We start from the raw sequence: 19,090 nt of genomic DNA on the forward strand, positions 1-19,090 counted from the left end.
ATAACAACCCTCCACTGCAGGTATAAGTCAAGAAGGAAAAAAAATGTTTTTGAAGCATTATTGGGCTCCTCTCTCTTTATGCTTTTCCTTTCCTTTCCCAACGCAACCACCAAAGCAGTATTGACTCTTTTCTATAATAGTGGTGTCGGAATAGTTTCTACCCATCACGACTATTCATTAGGTATATGCTGCCTTTTATCGGAATAGAAGAACTCACCTAGCATATTTTTTGCTCCCTATTCAAATTTAAACTTTAATCTTACATGATTTTCACTCACTTAATTAAACGCTAAAGGCAAAAGATATTAGTGACTATGTAGAAAGGCAACACATTTCATACTACAAATTAGCAATATCTAAGGTCTAAATACATTTCATACTAGAAATTAGCATTATCTAAGGTCTAAGTACTAAGAAGATGGACCAACGAAAAGTAGAGAGATGTGTCCCCTATGAATACTCACCTTCTCTTATATTTTATATTTTATATATATATTTTTAATATTCTGACATGCCTGTAAAGAGGGCGTATCAGAAGAGTATCCCCTTGAAAAAAACTCAATTTCTTCAATTGTGAAACAGAACATAATGCAAAAGTTTGAAATGTTAAAACACACAAAATAGCAGACATAGGAACTTGATCAATGCATGTGTAACTTTCTCTCCCAAAAACCAAACTATGATACAATATTTCCCCTATTCTTACTGTTCACATGACTAAGTAGATTTACAATGTTTGATTCCTTCTGAATAAAGAAAACAATCACAAAATCATCATCCTAGCATCTATGCCTATCCTCACAAAATAAAAGACAAAAGAGGTCAAAGGTTCCTTAGCTAAGCTAACTGTTTACCTGTTCCAATACAGTCAGATTCCACTACTCCAAAAAGACCTTTAAAGATTTGTGACCTAGGTGCCAAAAGAAGTTCCAACTGATTTACATGAACCTGGAGACGGCATTACCAAAAACAATAACTGATGTATGAAGTAGGACAAGCATACTAAAGCATGGTGTTGCACTCATAATAGGAATCAAAAGATCATAGCCAGCGATCTGCAAGAGCCGCAACAAATGCTTGCAAACTAACTGCTTGTAGAAAACTGCATCACATACTCCTACGATAAGATGAATAAAGCATAAAAATGTTACTATCAGGTTTACACTTTACACACAATAACATGAATGTGTTTCTAAAGTCGATGGCTTTTGAATGCAATACTGCAGCACTACCAAGTGTCGGAAAGAAGAAACCATCAGATGATCTAACTGTCAACAGATTTAATATTAAAGGAGCACAAGACCTTTCAAAACATATGAAAGATCAAAAGGCAAACCACCCTGATCTTGCAGAGCAAGCATGAGTTTGATATCGAAATAGGTTTACTTACTACATTAAGAATTTTAAGTGTAACATGAAATTCGTCAAAGTACAAGTTAAATTTAAATTGACAGATTCTTTTGGGTAGCTGAAACAGAAGAAAAATCAAATTTCAACAGGCCCCAAAAGGAGAATTTCATATTGCAATTACTCTTGCCTTTAACTACTTGAGGAAAGAAGAAATTCCTTGATGTTTCCAGTCGTAGAAGTCCAAACAGGTTCTAGTTCAACAATTTCTTAGCAACACTCTGTTCTTTTAAATAAGAAATCCCCTGAATGTGCATCCTAACTACAGAAACCAGATATACAATAAGCAAATACAGCTCCCATTTATCTATTTATAATAGTAATCCAATTTAATAGTCTTATGTGCAGAAGTTCAGTTAAAGCTGTCGAAAGATGGAACAATTAGGTCTAAAACTCTGAATATAATTGTCCAGCCAAACCTAACTCTATTGACACAATGAGCTTTTTGTGCAAGCACGTGCAAATCTTTATATACTTATATAAAGAGTCATATTTTCATCTGGCGACCAATAGATTCACAGACCAAAGCATCTGCAAATTAATGGTAGGCTAGAAACCCGTGTTTTAGCCATAGTATTGCACTCTAATTACTGCATTTTACGTGTGTTTGAGCTTAAACGATAGTGATTTTCACTTATTATCCATTATTATGCCTTGTAGGAATTGATTCTGAGCTATTAAGGTAATCTGGAGCTATTTCGAACAAATTGGAGCTTTGAAGTCTGAGTAGAACCCCAAGCAATTAAGCCGAGATCACGTTCGAGGATTGAGGACCAAGTCCAGATGTTAAAAACTGAATCAACGACTTCACTCTAAGAAAACTGCACAGCCGCGCCGCGCAGTGCAAAATATGCCTAGATTTTGTTTTGTCGATGTGTTCTGGAAAATGCCACAAGCGCGTTAGTATAAAATTTTTAGAGTACTTTCCTATTTCGGCTAAAAAAAGGATAGTTTCGTCAGTTTTTGTTTTGGAGGACGGCTTAAATGCACCAAAAACACCATTTTACAGTATCTTGAGACCGAGAGAAGATTGGAGAGCTACCCAAGGAAGAAGACTCAAGAATTCATCAAGATTCCAATCTATAGTCGGTGCAATACGAGAGTTTGTATCAAATCTTTAGAATTGATGTTTTCTTTGTTCTTAAACTTATTTGAGATATCTTACTCCATTGCTATAGAGTAATTTCTATTTGGGTGTTGATAGATAAGGTGTTTCAATAACTTGATTAGGGATTCGATTCTTGATAATTGCTAGAATTAATTGATGGAGCTTGATATGTATTGTGGAGTTATTTAATATTTTGCTTAATCGAAAGAGGAGTTTGATATTAAATTTCTTCACATCTTATGCTCTAGTTTAATTTCATGATTCAAATAGGTAATCAAAGGAGCCTCTTGAATTGTTATTTGAACTAGAAAATAGGGAATATTCATGAGAAATTACCCTTTAGATCATAAATATCATTTTTATTGTTGCAATTATTTACCATGCTTCAATTGGGTTAATTACCGAAACTAATGTTTAATCGAAAGAGGAATATTAACTTCAAGTGTAATCTGATAATCGGTTGAATTCGTAAGAATCAATGTATTATAGAGTAAATTAACTCAATAATTGAATCCTGAGCCAGTTATCGTGCACATATCTAGTCAATTACCCTTATTTTCCTTATTAATATTTCTTTGTGCTCACTTACTATCTTTAGTGATCAATTGTTATTTGCTTAAACTTTAATAGTAATTGTTAATTTTCCTGGATAGTAATCAACTGGAGATTATTCAAACACTGTTTAATTCTAATCCATGTGGAGACAATAGTTAATCTATACTATCTTTGACTAGCGAGCACAAATTTAAGTGTGTGTTTTGCGCTAGTCACAAATCTTTATATACTATATAAAGAGCCATATTTTCATTTGGGAACCAATAGATTCACAAAATTAGGGATAAAGAGTGATCTTATTTTGACCTGGATAGCAACTAACATAAGTAGTGTAAAATGATCTTTAAATGGAGATTAACAGGAAAGCATATCTGTACTTCTAGTTCTATGTGATTTTCAAGCACTAGCTACTTTGTCACAGAAAAGTTAAATTAACTCCTGGATAGATGCACCTCTATGATATTCTGGAACATGCATAACCCTATCCTCCTTTTGTTTTCCCTACTTATAACTAACCCCTTGCAAGTTAACTCATGAATAGTCCATGGAAAAATGACCTTCTGAAAATGACAAGAAATTAAGCATTCATCATTCCTTTCTTGGTAAAACTCAAATTCATATCTCAAAGGGAAGAATCTGAGATTTTAAACTCATTACTTGTGCTGAGCACTCTGATTCAGATATTTAGCTAGAAAATTGATTGATGATCAAAGCAGAAGGGAAAAAAAGATGCCACAGCTCTGCATGAAAAAGCAAAATGACAAGGAAAAGCTATGAAGCTTCTTGATGGAAAAGGAACTCACAGGTAAAGGCTCTTTGAGGTTTTACATAAACTTGATAGCACAAGACATTGATCCCCTGTGAAGACTTTGCAGTTGATCTTTAACTTCATTTTGCTTCTTTGGATCCCCGAAACGTCTCTTTGAACACATTATGTTCAGCTTCTCCAAAACTATTGTGTTTTTCACCAAATTTCTTAAAAAAGAAATTTCTGTGTTATTACCATGAAAATTGCTGTATGTTACTGTTTTGAGACTAGACAAGAAACAGGACGGTACATATCTCAAGTTCCAGTCATCTTCACAGAGGCGCATGCAGGGGGCAAGTCCCTGAATGGAAAGAAAAATGAAAAATAAAAAATAACTCATATAACTTGAAACGAATTTATAAGCAAGTCCATAATGCCAAAGGTATCTCTACTTCAGAAAAATGAAGTGATTGCAACTTTGGCAGACATTGGAGCAGTTCCTTCAATGGTCCAATCGTATGATTTTCAAGTTCCATACTCAACTCCAAATGCATCAAGTTATAAAATACTGGAAGTCGGTCTTTCTCTATGTCTGCGATAAAGAGAGACTTGCCAAGCAACAAGTACGATCACATAAAAGGAAAAGAAAAGAGATCAGTAACGCATATTTAGACATTTAACATTCTAGACTGTCAAGTTCTGTAGCTAATTCCGTCCTGTTAGTAATTACCTCAATAGCCCTGCTAGATATTCTCGCAGCGTTAATTTTGTGTAGTCCTCTAAAGAGCTTAACAGCACGAAAAGCAATTTCATTTCGCTTCTCATAGAGAATTGGGATGTGAATGGATGCATAGACGGAGGGCGATAGATTATACAAATATATCTCATTTGAGAGATAACCACTGTACTTAAGGAAACTAAGACTTGATGCATCAATCTTGATTTCGCAGCCATTTAGATCATCAGTGGAGCCAAAGAAAGGCAAATCATCAATTGTCAAACTCTTTAATGTAGAGATTGAAATTGCAACATGCTTCAAGTTCATCCATTCACAATCTAATATAGCCAACTCTCGAAGCATAGGGCAACCAGAAAACAGCCTCTGGGTTGAGCTATCATCCCGAAATGTGACAAGACATAGGTGCAACGTTCTAAGGAAAGGAAAGAAAGTACTAGCAGGTAGTTCAAGTACACAATTCATTTCAAGTTTTAGAGAAGTAAGTGTCTTGCTACTGAAAACACATTGAGGCAACATAAAAGGCTCTTCTACAAAAAGGCAAAGATCAAGCTCTTTAACATTATGCCTAATAGCAGCTAAAATCCATGAACAAACATGAGAGGCACTGAAGCAAACACGGCAGGAAAGGCGAAACTTTTTTATGTCTGATTCTTCTCGAAGTTGAAGAATTCTCTGGACAAAGTGCATGAAACAAGTAACATTCACAGGATAACCAAAAATCCCACTTGAGTAGAGCAATGAGTCATCAAAGTCAATGTTTTCAACACAAGTCCAAAGATTCTTCCACCTTGTTGATAGTATACATGTCCCTAGAACATCTCTGGTAGGAAGATATGAAAGAATGTGATGAAGAATAGAATCAGGTAAATTGCTGATCTTATCTTCTCTGTTATCAATGTTATGCACTTCCAAAGCATTCTGCCGTTTGAAACTGTTAATTGTGTGCCACCTACTCCCTGTACCGGCAAAAAAGCAGTTATTAGGTCGAACATAGCAGTAAAGAAGTAGAAATGGACGAACATCAATGCAAGTAGAAGCATAAGACTCTCGTTAGTTAATGTGTGGAAACCAAATCAAAGAAGACTTGGATCTCTAACATCATCAATGATTTACTTTGCAGTCCGACAATCAAAGTATTTACAAGTTCGTAAAGACATCCAAATCCTATCTTAAATGAGAAACAAGAAGAATCCATTATCAACCTAATGCATTAGAAGTTCTCACTAATGAATCACGACGTTTCAATGAAATAGACCCCTTCTCCAACGGAAGAAGGAAACATTACAGTTGATATGTGATGATATCAACAATAGAAGAATCCCACTTGGCCATAATTGGGACAAGGTAGGGGAAGGCAATATAATGGGCATAAGATCTGTAACACCAAAATTTGGATTGGATCAGCTGAAAACCAGTTCAGCCGAATCGTAGGCTAGTTTAGCTGAGCTGAGTAGCTCGACCGAGCCTTAGGGCAGCTCATCAATCCAAGGACTACTTCAACTGAGACGAACACCAGTTCAGCCAAGATGCAGAGTTGAAGATAAAACCTTTGAACCCATGTCAACCAATCAACCAGATAATGAATTTTGAGTCTTCATTGTGACAGGTTAAGCTTAAGATGAGTCTGAGTCAACTAGATTAGCCTGAATTTGAACACACCTAGACTGAACTAAGTCCAAGGAGTTAGGCCAGAGAAACAATCAAGATCCAAGTTACCGTGGGAAAAGCTAACATATTTGACCAGAAAAACTTATAAGCAAAGGATCTAGTTAGTAACTAACTTCCCATGTACTGAGGGTCAAGGAACAAACCAGTCACTTGATGCAATCCTTAAAATACAGGAAAGTCAGCTGAGCAAACTATCAATTATCGCCACAACATGGGGGCATAATCTGCTCAGACTTAACGAACTCGTCTAGAAGAATGTGTACAAATTGTTAGGATAACTAATTTCCATCTCTAACTCTATAAATATATAAACTTATCATTTATCAACAACTTTTACAATAGGACATCATCCATCCAACACAACACATCGACAACCCATGTTATCCTTTTTTGGTCAATTTTATTCCATGCAGTTTATTTTCGTTTTCCATCTTACATCCAAGCATTTACAACTTTCACTTGCACACTTTCTTAAAAGTTCATCCCCTCTTTAGTCTAGTCCTATTTAACAACCTTAATTTTCTTCCACACTAGTGTTGCAACTTGTACTTGCAAGTACCTTACAGGAAGAGATCTGTTAAACTCTCACATTGATGAAGGGAATGAGTTGTTGTCACCTTATATATGTCTTGGATAATCCTCAACTTATGAACTAATTTTTAAGGTCGAGTTAGACCAAAAATTCATTTTCTTCTTTACATGTTACCAGAGCCATACTCATCCCTATTTTTAGTTTACCCAATGTTGGACTCTCATGCACATATCCCGTGTTGGGTGTGTGGCAGTGTAAGAGTCCCACATTGGTCTCCTTCCTTACATATCTTATGGTCTAGAACAATATATTCTCACCTTATGAGCTACCAATAGTTGGGAATTAGGCCCAAGGTTCATTTCTAGTCAAAGGAATAGAGTCTCTTCTCCATAGGAATCATCACAAAATTTTGGGAATCATTAACATGTGATTCGGGTACAGTCTACAGAGCTAACTATGCTCAATCATCTAATACACTTCGCCAAGAAAAGATCAAATGTATCTCAAGAAAACCACAATCAACAGCGGCAATTGAAAAAGCTAAAGAAAGAACCACCTTTACTTTTAAAAAATGGAAAAAAAGAAGTAGAAAATAAAAGACAAATATAAGCTATATGCAATTCGATAGTAGCATCAACAACCCCAGAAGCCATAACCCAAAAAGAAAACAGAGAAGAGAGTGAAAGGAGGAGCTCACTAGTGATCATAGTGGATATTTGACCCGACAAACGAACCGAATGCCTTCTTTAGCGGCGAAGGTTTGTTATCACAGAGAAGCCTGAACCCGGCTACATCCGAGTCGGTGTGTGCGCGTATCGTCAGACGTCAATCGTGTAACGCCTTCAGTAGTAATGATGGGAAACACGCTTTCGTCACGTGATCCAAAATTCTGTACATTTGACAAATCCTGCTTCTTACACTTGGATGGCGCCAGTTTGGTTTCTCTTCTTTTTTTATTTTTGGGTACAATTTTTTGGGGAGCGTTCTTATAGAAAAGATATCATAAAAACTCTCATTTCAAAGAAGTTTTCATATTATTGGAATAATTGGCATAATACATAAAAAATCCAAATGTCGGTTTTTTATTTGTTTTGTAAATTTCAAGTCACTTTTGATTAAGAAATGAAAAAAAACTAGTTCAAGCATTAGCAAAAGTAGCGGGGGAAATGCAATGCTATGCAGTATATAGTAGTATTACTGCTTTAACAAAGAAACTTAACTCGGGAATATTTAGGGAGAATTGTTTATGCTAATCATTGCGAAGTGTGCTCATAAAGTTAAGAATTAGTCATGTAAATTAAAATGTATGACAAAATAAAAGAAAGTGTAGTCATCATCAAGGGTGTGTTTGGTATAACAGAAAATATTTTCCGTAGAAAATGAAAACAAGAAGTAATCTTACTCATTTTCGTTATTTGATACGCAAATTAAGGAAAATAATTTTCAAGAGTATTTATAAATAATTTAGATATAATAAACATGAAGCCATAAACTTTCGAACCAACAACCTTCCGAACAAACAAATTCCATAAACTTCCGTACCGCTAAACTTTCGAACTCGTAAACTCTATAATTTCTAAACTCGCAAACATCCAAACACATAAACCTCTGAACTCATAACTTTAGAACTCGTAAAATTTTGAATCTGTAAGCTGAAAAATAAAAAAATCAGAAGTGAAAATATATAAAAATAAAAATTTGTCGCGCGGGGGAGGGGGAATTTGCAGAAAATTGAAAATATGGCGATGGGGGTGGGTGGTGCAGAAAATTAAAAAAAAAATGCGGGGGGGGGGGGGGGGGAGGGGATGGTGACGAAAAAGAAAAAAAAATGAAATATGAAAAAGAAAGAAAAACTTTTTGGAGATGGGTAGCGAGAGAAAGGAGAGAGGGTTTAGATGTGAGGGTAGTGGTAGTTTTTGAAAAATATTTTTTTAACTTTTTACATGGAAGTCATTTTCAAAAATATATGATATGCAGGAAAATATTTTCTAAATTATTTTGTCCAACCAAAATATTTTCGGTGCGCACACACAAGTGATATTTCTTTATACCTCCACTCTATGGCCACCGCCTGCAGCTGCAAAACTATGTGACATATGCGTCGATTTAAAATACAAACAAATGCGCATCCGGGGAATCGAACCCCGGTCAGTACCGTGGGAGGGTACTATGATACCACTACACCAGATGCGCTTGCATGCCGTTGCAGCTGCTTGAGTTATATTTGACAAAGACAGTTTTCGTAATTTATAGTGATTCGGTTGCCTAGGCTTTTGAAACCCATACTGGAATAAGTTATAAAAATAGCTTGTGGGATTCGGAGCTATTGGATACTCTTAGTTTCAAAGGGTAGAGACACATTGAAAAATGTTTCTACCTAACCAATTATCGTCCAAATTTTATATTTTACAACTATTTTTTGTGTCATTTGTATACATACTAAATTTAAGTGACATAAAGGAGTATAAAGCTAGTCCTCCCTAAGTAATCGGCCAAGATAATTTTAACTCAACATATAACAACATCCGAAAGGGGCATCATAATTGGCTCAAGAGCTTTTAATGTTTCGTATAACTTTTAATATTCAACAAAAGTCAGAACTAGTAACATAAAAAGTTATTAGGGCAATGAATGTCACATTCTTCATTAATCGCGTAATCACATAGTTTATATACTATATACCAACAAATTTTATTAACAGATTGTTTGGATCGTTGTTACCTATTGTATCGTATTGTATTGTTTTCCCAAAACAATGTTTGTTTTGATTGTTTAGTTAAAACTGGTTGTATTGTATTGTTAAATCAATTGTTCCGGACAATGAAAAGTCCCGTTTTTTTAAACAACCGATTTGGTGTGGTGGGATCGTTTCCTATTTTTCTTTCTAATTATTCTCTAACTTATTACTCTATAATTCTATTTTACCCTTTACCTTTTTCTATTTTAAATAATAGCAAAATCTCTTTCTCGTATAATTTTATAATAGAATTCTACGTGAAGTCTAATAACCTATATAAATTCTCAAAGACAGCATCCCAGATATAAGCTATATACGTGAAATCTAATAACGTGAAAATCTCGTTCCTTCTGTCGCTTCCAAATTCTTCACGTATAGGTTTTCCCTAACTTTTATTTTATTCTTTCTTCTACTTTGATTTGTAATTCCAATTCTAATTACTTTATCTCCAATTAGCTTTATGATATTGGTTGTTAGGAAATATTACTTATGATCTAAATTCTAAATGGAGTCTACTTAACATTTTTTATTTTATTATTATGATCTAATTATGAACATAGTGTACTTATTATTATTTTTAATATTATTAACTTGTTCCACTAATTTCGATAGGATTTGCATGAATTTAATTACTTATCTTATATATAAGACATAATTGGTGATAAATTAGTAGAAAGTGGTTTTCTTAAATAATTTTATGTGTAATTCTTGATAAATTAAATATTTAAAATAATTGAGGGTATTTTAGTAAACTTATCAGTTACTGTACAGTACGATACAGTCAAACCAAACAGCAAAATATTATTTAACAATAATAAACAATACAATCTATCCAAACGTTGTATTTATAAAACGATACGATACAATACAATACATTATAAAATGATACTGTCTACTGTCGAAACTGATTTCGGCCTTCGTACGAGTAATCGAGATGGGAACATAATGGACCGTAGAAAGTTTTCATAATATCGATACGGGATCCGAAGAAGGCACAAACGAGCTTCAAATTTCAGGGACATGTCAAATACCGAACTCGAAATCATTATCGAGCTCGGGTCCGAATCGAATTATGATGAGATGTGATGGAATCGAGCTTAAGGGTCAGAGGCCAACCAATACCGAGCCCAAGTCATTATCGGACCCCGAATAGGCATCGATCTCATCTCAAACCCGCATCGATCTCCAAAACTGGAAACCGACCAATATCGACCAATACCGAGTCCGATCAAGATCGAGCTCATAGACAAGAGTCGTTGCAGCCGCACTAAGGGAGAGAATCTCGGCGAAAATTAGGGAAAAGCTGATTTATTATGGGTTCCCCACTATTTATTTTTAATTATATCTAAAGTAGGATCCCCCCACTATAAAAGGAATGGTTATATTTCTGTAAAACAAAGGAGAAAAGTTTTGCATACATTGTGACTCACATATCATACACTCCCATATTGAAGAATTATCTTTTTTTAGCTTCATAGATTGATTCATCTTGCTTAATCCATAAATCATCCTCTTTTCAACTTTTGCTTATTTTTTATTCTTTACAGTCAATATTTGATATTTCTATTTACTCTTACGATTTGTGTCAAGTTATACCACATACCCTTAGAACTACGTACAAATTCAACTCTATCCGTTTTTTGGATAAACAGTTTGGCGCCCACCATGGGGCTAAGGATAACAGTGGTTATTTGATACGAATCCGCAAAACACGCCCTTTTATGCTTGTTTCCGGAAGTGTCTTTGATTTCGGATTAGCAACGACGTGCTATCAATTAAATGGCCTTACCTATTAACAACGAAGCTGGTCTTCAAGGTGAGAACAACAACTTGACGCCCAGGACCGAAAGATCGCTTGTCGACGCCATTGGAGCTCAAGTCGAAGTGCCATTAGACGTTGATTCACATGTGGCCATTGAGGCAAACCTACATTCTGAACCTGAAAATAACATTTATGGTGGCACTCGATCTGCAGCTCGAGATACCCATAACGTCGAGGAAAATGACATCAGCTTGCGTATGATTTTCGAAATGTTGCAAGCTCAACGGGCAGCAATAGCTCAGTTGCAGAGTCAAACCTAGATACCGAGCAGGCCGGAGCCCAGTCCACCCCGAGAAATCGCCCACAGAATGGAACCAGCTATAGTAAGGTCAAATGAGCAAGAGTTGGGGACTAATCCCAAAATTGCTAAGATGTTCGAAGAACTGACCAAACGAATAGAATCAGGAGAAAGGATGATCAAAGCAAACGACAAAAGGTGGAAACATATAACTCCAAGGTTGATCAGATCCCGGGGGCATCACCGATATTGAAGGGTTTAGATTCCAAAAAATTCGTACAAAAGCCTTTCCCCCTAGCGTGACTCCTAAATCGATCCCAAAGAAATTCCGCATGCATGAGATTCCTAAATATAACGGAACTACCGACCCCAACGAATATGTCACCTCTTACACATGTGCCATTAAAGGGAACGACCTAGAGGACGCTAGAATCGAATCTGTATTATTGAAGAAATTCGGTGAAACCCTGTCAAAGGGAGCAATGATATGGTATTATAATTTACCATCTAATTCTATCGATTCTTTTGCTATGCTTGTATATTCCTTCGTAAAAGCACATGCCGGGGCCATAAAGGTCGAGACCAGGAAGTCAGACTTATTCAAGATAAAACAAAAGGATAACGAGATGCTAAGGGACTTCGTATCTCATTTTCAAATGGAACGAATGGATATGCCACCAGTCACAGACGATTGGGTTGTTTAGGCTTTTACTCAAGGTTTGAACGAACGAAGTTCGATGGCTTCACGGCGGTTGAAGCATAACCTGATCGAGTACCCAACTATTACTTGGGCCAACATGCATAATCGGTACCAGACAAAAATTAGAGTCGAAGACGATTAGTTGGGTTTTGAACCCGCTGCTAGAAGGGACATCAATCGAGAACAAGGTCCGACCAGGTACCGATACTGACCATATAGTGGAAACCACAGGATCAATGAATCGAGACGTAACCCCGGACAAGGCAATAAAAGAAGTGATCGAGGTCAAGGGTCTCGGGGGCTGATGAACAGAAATGGGATCGACAGGCCTATCGGACCTAAGGAAGCACCACGATTATCAGAGTATAACTTCAGCAACGATGCATCTGCCATCGTGTCGGCTATCGGACGTATCAAAGACACTAAATGGCCTCGACCCATGCAGACCGATCCTGCCCAGAGGAACCCCAATCAAATGTGCAAATATCATGGTACTCATGGCCACAAAACGGAAGATTGTAGACAACTAAGAGAAGAGGTAGCCCGGTTATTCAATAAAGGGCACCTTCGAGAATTGTTAAGCGACAGGGCCAAAAACCATTTCAAAAACAGGGATTTCAGTAAACAAAACGAACAGGAAGAACCATAGCGCATCATCCACATGATCATCGGCGGCGTCGATACCCCTCAGGGGCCAGTGACTAAGACATCGGTTATGAGAGAAAAATGACCTCGAACTCAGGATTACGCACCCATAGGAACCTTGTACTTTAAAGATGAAGATACAGAAGGAGTCATGGAACCTCACAACGATGCACTCGTAATATCCGTACTTATGAATAAAACTAAAGTTAAACGTGTGTTAATTAATTCAGGTAGCTCGGCCAACATTATTAGATCGAAGGTTGTAGAACAACTCGGTCTACAAGACCAGGTCGTACCCGCGATCCTGGTTCTAAACGAATTCAGTATGGCATGTGAAACCACCAAAGGCGAGATAATTCTGCCGATAAACGTGGTCGAGACCATCCAGGAAACAAAGTTCCACGTAATTGAAGGCGACATGAGGTACAACGCCCTTTTGGAAGACCATGGATCCACAATATGAGGGTTGTATCTTCGACCATCCACCAGGTTCTTAAATTCCCAACATCGGAGGGAGTCAAAATAGTATACGGAGAAAAACTGGCCGCGAGAGAATGTTTGCCGTCGAAGAAGCAATTCCGATACCCACACCTTTATCAGCAAAGAGGTCCGACTCAAAAAAGGAATGGGATGCCAAATAGTAATCACAGATGTTAGCTTCAACCCAACTAGAAAATCAGAAGATTGACGAAGATGATGATCAAAGGATCCCTCGATCCTTCGTGGTGCCCGATGATTCTGACGCTACCTAATCAAGGATTGAAGAACTGGAGCAAGTCATACTAATCGAGCATTTTCCCAAACGAAAGGTATACCTGGGAATGGGATTAACCCTCGAACTCAGGAAAAGGCTTATTCAATTTTTTATCGATAACATAGATTATATTGATTGGTCCCATTTAGATATAATAGGGATCCCACCGGATATAACTACACATCGGCTAAGCATGGACCTTAGGTTCAAACCATTGAAGTAAAAGAGAAGACACCAGTCCGAGGTAAAGCACGCATTCATAAAGGACGAGGTAACTAAACTTCTTAAAATAGGGTCCATTCGGGAGGTGAAATGCCTTGAATGGTTAGCCAATGTAGTTGTAGTCCCTAAGAAAGGGAACAAACTTAGAATGTGTGCAGATTATAAGGATTTAAACAAGGCGTGCCCCAACGATTCTTTTCCGCTGCCCAACAACGATCGCATGATCGATGCCATGGCCGGCCACGAGGTCCTTACTTTTCTCGATGCCTATTCCGGGTATAATCAAATCCAAATGAACCCGGAAGATCGAGAAAAAACTTCATTTGCCACCAAGTATGGAACATATTGTTATAATGTGATGCCCTTCTGGCTAAAAAATATAGGAGCTAACTAACCAACGCCTAGTAAATAAAATGTTCGAGGAACAAATAGGTAAATCTATGGAAGTTTATATTGATGACATGCTAGTTAAGTCCCTGCGCGCAGAGCACCATTTGACTCATTTACAAGAAACATTCGAGATTTTAGGAAAATACAACTTGAAGCTCAACCTCGAGAAATGTGCTTTCGGGGTCGGTTCGGGTAAGTTCCTCGGCTTCATGGTATCAAATCAAGGGATTGAGATCAACCCCGATAAAATCAAGGCCATCGAAGACATCGCCATCATGGACAGTGTAAAAGCCGTGCAGAGGCTAACGGGACGGATTGCTGCCTTAGGCCGATTCATTTCAAGGTCGTCAGATCGAAGTCACAGATTTTTCTCTCTACTCAAAAAGAAGAATGATTTCGCCTGGACCCCGAAATGCCAACAGGCATTAGGGGAATTGAAGCGATACCTATCGAGCCTACCATTTCTTCACGCTCCAAAGGCAGACGAGAAACTTTGCTTGTACTTGGCAGTATCGAAAATTATGGTAAGTGGTGTCCAAGTTCGATAAGAGAAAGGTATGCAATTTCCCGTTTATTATGTTAGTCGAACCTAAGGGGAAGCAGAAACTAGATATCCACACTTAGAGAAATTGGCACTTGCACTGATAAGCACCTCTAGAAAGTTAAGACCATACTTTCAATGTCACTACATATGCGTATTAACCACTTACCCACTTCGTAGTATTTTACAGAAGCCGGAACTATCTGGCCGATTGGCCAAATAGGCTATCGAACTCAGTGGGTACGATATCGAATATCAACCCCGGTCGGCCATCAAGTCTCAAATTTTAGCGGACTTCGTGGCTGATTTCACGCCAACCCTCGTACCCGAAGTCGAAAAGGAACTCTTGTTGAAATCGGGTACATCATCGGGGGTATGGACCCTTTTCACAGACGGGGCTACGAACGCGAAGGGGTCCGAGATAGGCATCGTTTTAAATCTGCCTACGGGTAGCACTATTAGGCAATCTATCAAAACTGCTAGGTTGACTAACAACGAGGCCGAGTATGAGGCCATGATTGTAGGTCTCGAGCTAGCTAAAAGCTTGGGAGCAGAAGTCATTGAAGCCAAGTGTGACTCTTTACTGGTAGTAAATCAAGTAAACAAAGCCTTCGAAGTTCAAGAGGATAGAATGCAAAGGTATTTTGACAAACTACATGTAACTTTGCACCGTTTCAAAGAATGGACTTTACATCATGTACCTCGAGAACAAAACAGTGAGGCCGATGCACTTGCAAATTTAGGATCATCGGTCGAGGAAGATAAGATCAGCTCGGGGACTGTCGTTCAACTCTCGAGATCCGTGATTTACGACCTGAGATTGGAGAAATAAGTATATTGAATACTTGGAGAATGGAAAGCTGTCACGACCCAAATCGATGGGCCGCGACGAGCACCCGGTACCTTACTCAACCAAGTACCAACGTAACGTATCTTTTCATATCATACTATCATAGATAACTGAGTTGGAAAGGCTGTCGTGAGAGAAGTAGAATACAACATGTAATACCAACTTATACATAAGACATACGGGCCTATAAGACCAAAATAACCACTCGTACACTAAACATAGGCCGACGAGGTCATACAATCTTTTACGTACATGGCATCTGTCTACAATTCTCTAAGAATATATAATTTTCATAAAGGTCGGGACAGAGTCCCGCCATACCAAACAATACACGTCTAAATCATAGTGACCAAACAAGCAACTCCGGAGGAAATGGAGCGCACCAACATCTTCTGCTGAGCTGATAGCCTACTTGGAGTGCTCTTAACCAGTCTATCGGGACCTGCGGGCATGAAACGCAGTGTCCCCGGGCAAAAGGGACGTTAGTACAAATAATGTACCTACTATGTAAGGAATGAAAATCAGTAAACAATAGACATGAGAAAACATTGAGTAAAAGACTCGACATGTATGTCTGAATAACTCTGTGAATCATTAATATTTATAATACCATGCATATGCGTATAAAATATCATACCATGCATAGGTAAATGCGTACATAACACCATCAAGCCTCTGAGGGCATCCCATCATATCATCTCGGCAAATGTGGGTCATTCATCAACGTATATCAGCTGATCAGGTGGTGGTGCGTATATAACACCGTAAACTTTTTCCATACCACATATACATATAATATACATATATATGCATATATAACGCCATCTGGTAATGGGTCAATGTACATGTATAAATGAATGAAATACATATGAAATACGTCAATAAAATCTCTCGGAACGTAATAGGACCATTATGCCTTTGATTAAAGTCATGAAATAAACTCTATCAATTTACGTATATTCTGAGACCCATGAACATATGATGGAATAATAAGACACATGGGGAATCAAGAATATAGACACCCCTAGTATTTCTATGAATAAAGTCATTTATGAAAGTTGCGTATTTTGCTCGTTTCATTTGTATCATTTGGATCATGCCAAAAAAAGAAGAGATAACCTTAACATACCTAAGTCGATTCTCTTGACAATTCCTCTAACACACGTTAATTGCGATGAAACACGTAACGGCAAGATCAAAATAGGGGAAACACGTAACGGCAAGATCAAAATAGGGGACAATCCATATGATATTCTTGAGAAAGATTATACCGTACTTCCCTATAATTGCCAAATCTTACGTTCTGATATATGACTCTCACGTTCTTAAGAAAGGATATGTGACTCTTTCTTAAGAACAAATATGTTAAGAATGAATAAGTTACTCTTTCTTAAGAGTGGATATGTTAAGAACGGATATGTTAAGAATGAATATGTTAAGAATGAGTAAGTTACTCTTTCTTAAGAGTGAATATGTTAAGAACGGATATGTGACTCACGTTTGTTTAAGAATGCCAAATCTCACATCTCTAATCTTGCCATATAATGTAATGACTTAAGAGTCACAATTCATGGGGTGGCTTACTGCCACGTGGGGAAGGGTTAAATCTTATCCAACTCTTTAATTAATTACCCAATAATTCCTTAATTAACTAGGCAATCTCCCATTACCCAATAATTAAGAATTATCTCAAATTACTTAAAATACTACTCACTTTTAACACACCTTATATACCTTACTATCATGGTCATGTGGTACCTTGTATGGCACTAGTCTATAAATACCGGGTATATTAGCTCGGGCCATATTTTACCCCAAAATGTCAAACTTTACCATTCCATAATTACTAGAACCACTTAATTCTGACTTAATGCCACATCACTTCATATTCCCCCCTTTAGGGGAGTACTAAGAGTTGGAGCTACGACGATATACCTATAGATGTTTTACCTCTTCATCTTTGGCGCATTTTCACATCATCGATGGCCCTTACTCGCCTTGCGGTAATCCTTCTGTAACAAGGATAACAAAATTCCTTACTCGCGAGGGTGACACTTAGTATAACTGGAACATACAGTCCCTTAAGCTTAACTTTGCTCACATTGCTTGCTTTAGGAAAGCGTCTTCCTGAATGAACTTTAAAGGTTATTCTTCTGTCGTCCATTCTATTATCGCTGGAACGCAATCTGAAATTCTCATGATGCCGACCATTATCAAATCACTCAGTCCCTAATTCATGTTTAGTTTATCTTGTTCACCAGTCCATACTGATTTCTATTACTCCGGGGTCTAACTTTTTGTTTTTGGTAATCACATTGGAGTCATGAACTTATTTATCGAAATGAGGATAGGACTTTGTGGCCTATACTCTTTTGTTGTCTCAAGGCCTGTCACATCTCGTCTTTTCTTTCACTTGACTATAGACTCTGTAATACTGATATCTTTTCGATCTACCGTTGTCATCCTTGTATCATATCTTACTCATAATGCTTCATTAACTCTCTTCTTATTTCTCGCTAACATTTATGGCTAACGCTTTATTCTGAAAACTTCAGCAAGACATTCTCTTGCTTTTAGATCCCCTTGCTCTATCTACTGGCTCTTCGGGTTGCCTAACATTCTTTATCTACTAGGGACGGGAGCCACACTAAGGTAATATTTATCCCTTCCAGACTTCTAGTGCCTATCTTTGTAGTACTTATATCTAGCTGTACTATTTTAGAGTGCACCATATGGGTGTCTCACAAGGAGATCTATTAGCACATTTGCAATATCTTTCGGAAACGTCAGCTAACGTTAACAATCCATCCACTATTTTGGGTTACCCTAACCCCAGCTAGATCCTGATATCCTGCCTTCTCTTATACTACTTCTATTAGCCCCCATATGGCATAAATGAGATGGGTGTGGCCAATTGTACATACCTCTGTTATTGTTGAAGGTAACTCAAAAGGCTTATATTCCTCTGCGATAATCTTCATTAGCTGGGTAGCTCGTACCCTTTTTCGTCTTGCTTCTTTTACTTGCTGAAACTTGTGTCTACCTTCCGATTCTCTTATTCCTTTTTACCGTAACAGTGGATAGACATTCTTGCCTTAGGGGTCCTTATCAAGAAGTTTGCATGACATCTGCCTACAAGCCTCTAAGAATACATAATTTTCATAAAGGTCGGGACAAAGTCCCGCCATACCAAACAATACACGTCTAAATCATACTGACCAAACAAGCAACTCCGGATCAAATGGAGCGCACCAACATCTTCCGCTGAGCTGATAGCCTACTTGGAGGGCTCTTGACCTGTCTTTCGGGACCTACGGGCATAAAACTCAGCGTCCCCAGGCAAAAGGGACGTTAGTACAAATAATGTACTGAGTATGTAAGGAATGAAAATCAGTAAACAATAGACATGAGAAAACATGGAGTAAAAGACTCGA

The 19,090-nt window shown here is 37.6% G+C and overlaps 1 protein-coding gene and 1 non-coding gene across 3 annotated transcripts; both read right to left on the minus strand.

The window, feature by feature from the left end:
• Nucleotides 1-637: 637 nt before the first annotated feature.
• Nucleotides 638-7,724, minus strand: LOC107762245 (F-box protein At4g22280). 2 transcript variants are annotated; one of them, XM_016580593.2, is made up of 5 exons: nucleotides 7,455-7,724; nucleotides 4,549-5,513; nucleotides 4,271-4,426; nucleotides 3,874-4,179; nucleotides 638-1,117 (listed from the first exon to the last, which is right to left on the minus strand). In XM_016580593.2, exons 1-4 carry the CDS (start codon nucleotides 7,462-7,464, stop codon nucleotides 3,895-3,897), a joined length of 1,416 nt encoding a protein of 471 aa, XP_016436079.1. In that variant the 5' UTR covers nucleotides 7,465-7,724; the 3' UTR covers nucleotides 638-1,117; nucleotides 3,874-3,894. The 2 variants fall into 2 exon arrangements, with proteins under 2 accessions (XP_016436079.1, XP_016436081.1); XM_016580595.2 differs by lacking the exon at nucleotides 4,271-4,426.
• A 1,155-nt stretch (nucleotides 7,725-8,879) lies between these two features.
• Nucleotides 8,880-8,950, minus strand: TRNAG-CCC (transfer RNA glycine (anticodon CCC)). Its single transcript has one exon. It is a non-coding gene; the product is annotated as a tRNA-Gly (tRNA).
• Between the last annotated feature and the right edge of the window lie 10,140 nt (nucleotides 8,951-19,090).

This window comes from Nicotiana tabacum, chromosome 2 (assembly GCF_000715075.1).
Source record: "Nicotiana tabacum cultivar K326 chromosome 2, ASM71507v2, whole genome shotgun sequence".
Lineage (NCBI taxonomy): Eukaryota > Viridiplantae > Streptophyta > Magnoliopsida > Solanales > Solanaceae > Nicotiana > Nicotiana tabacum.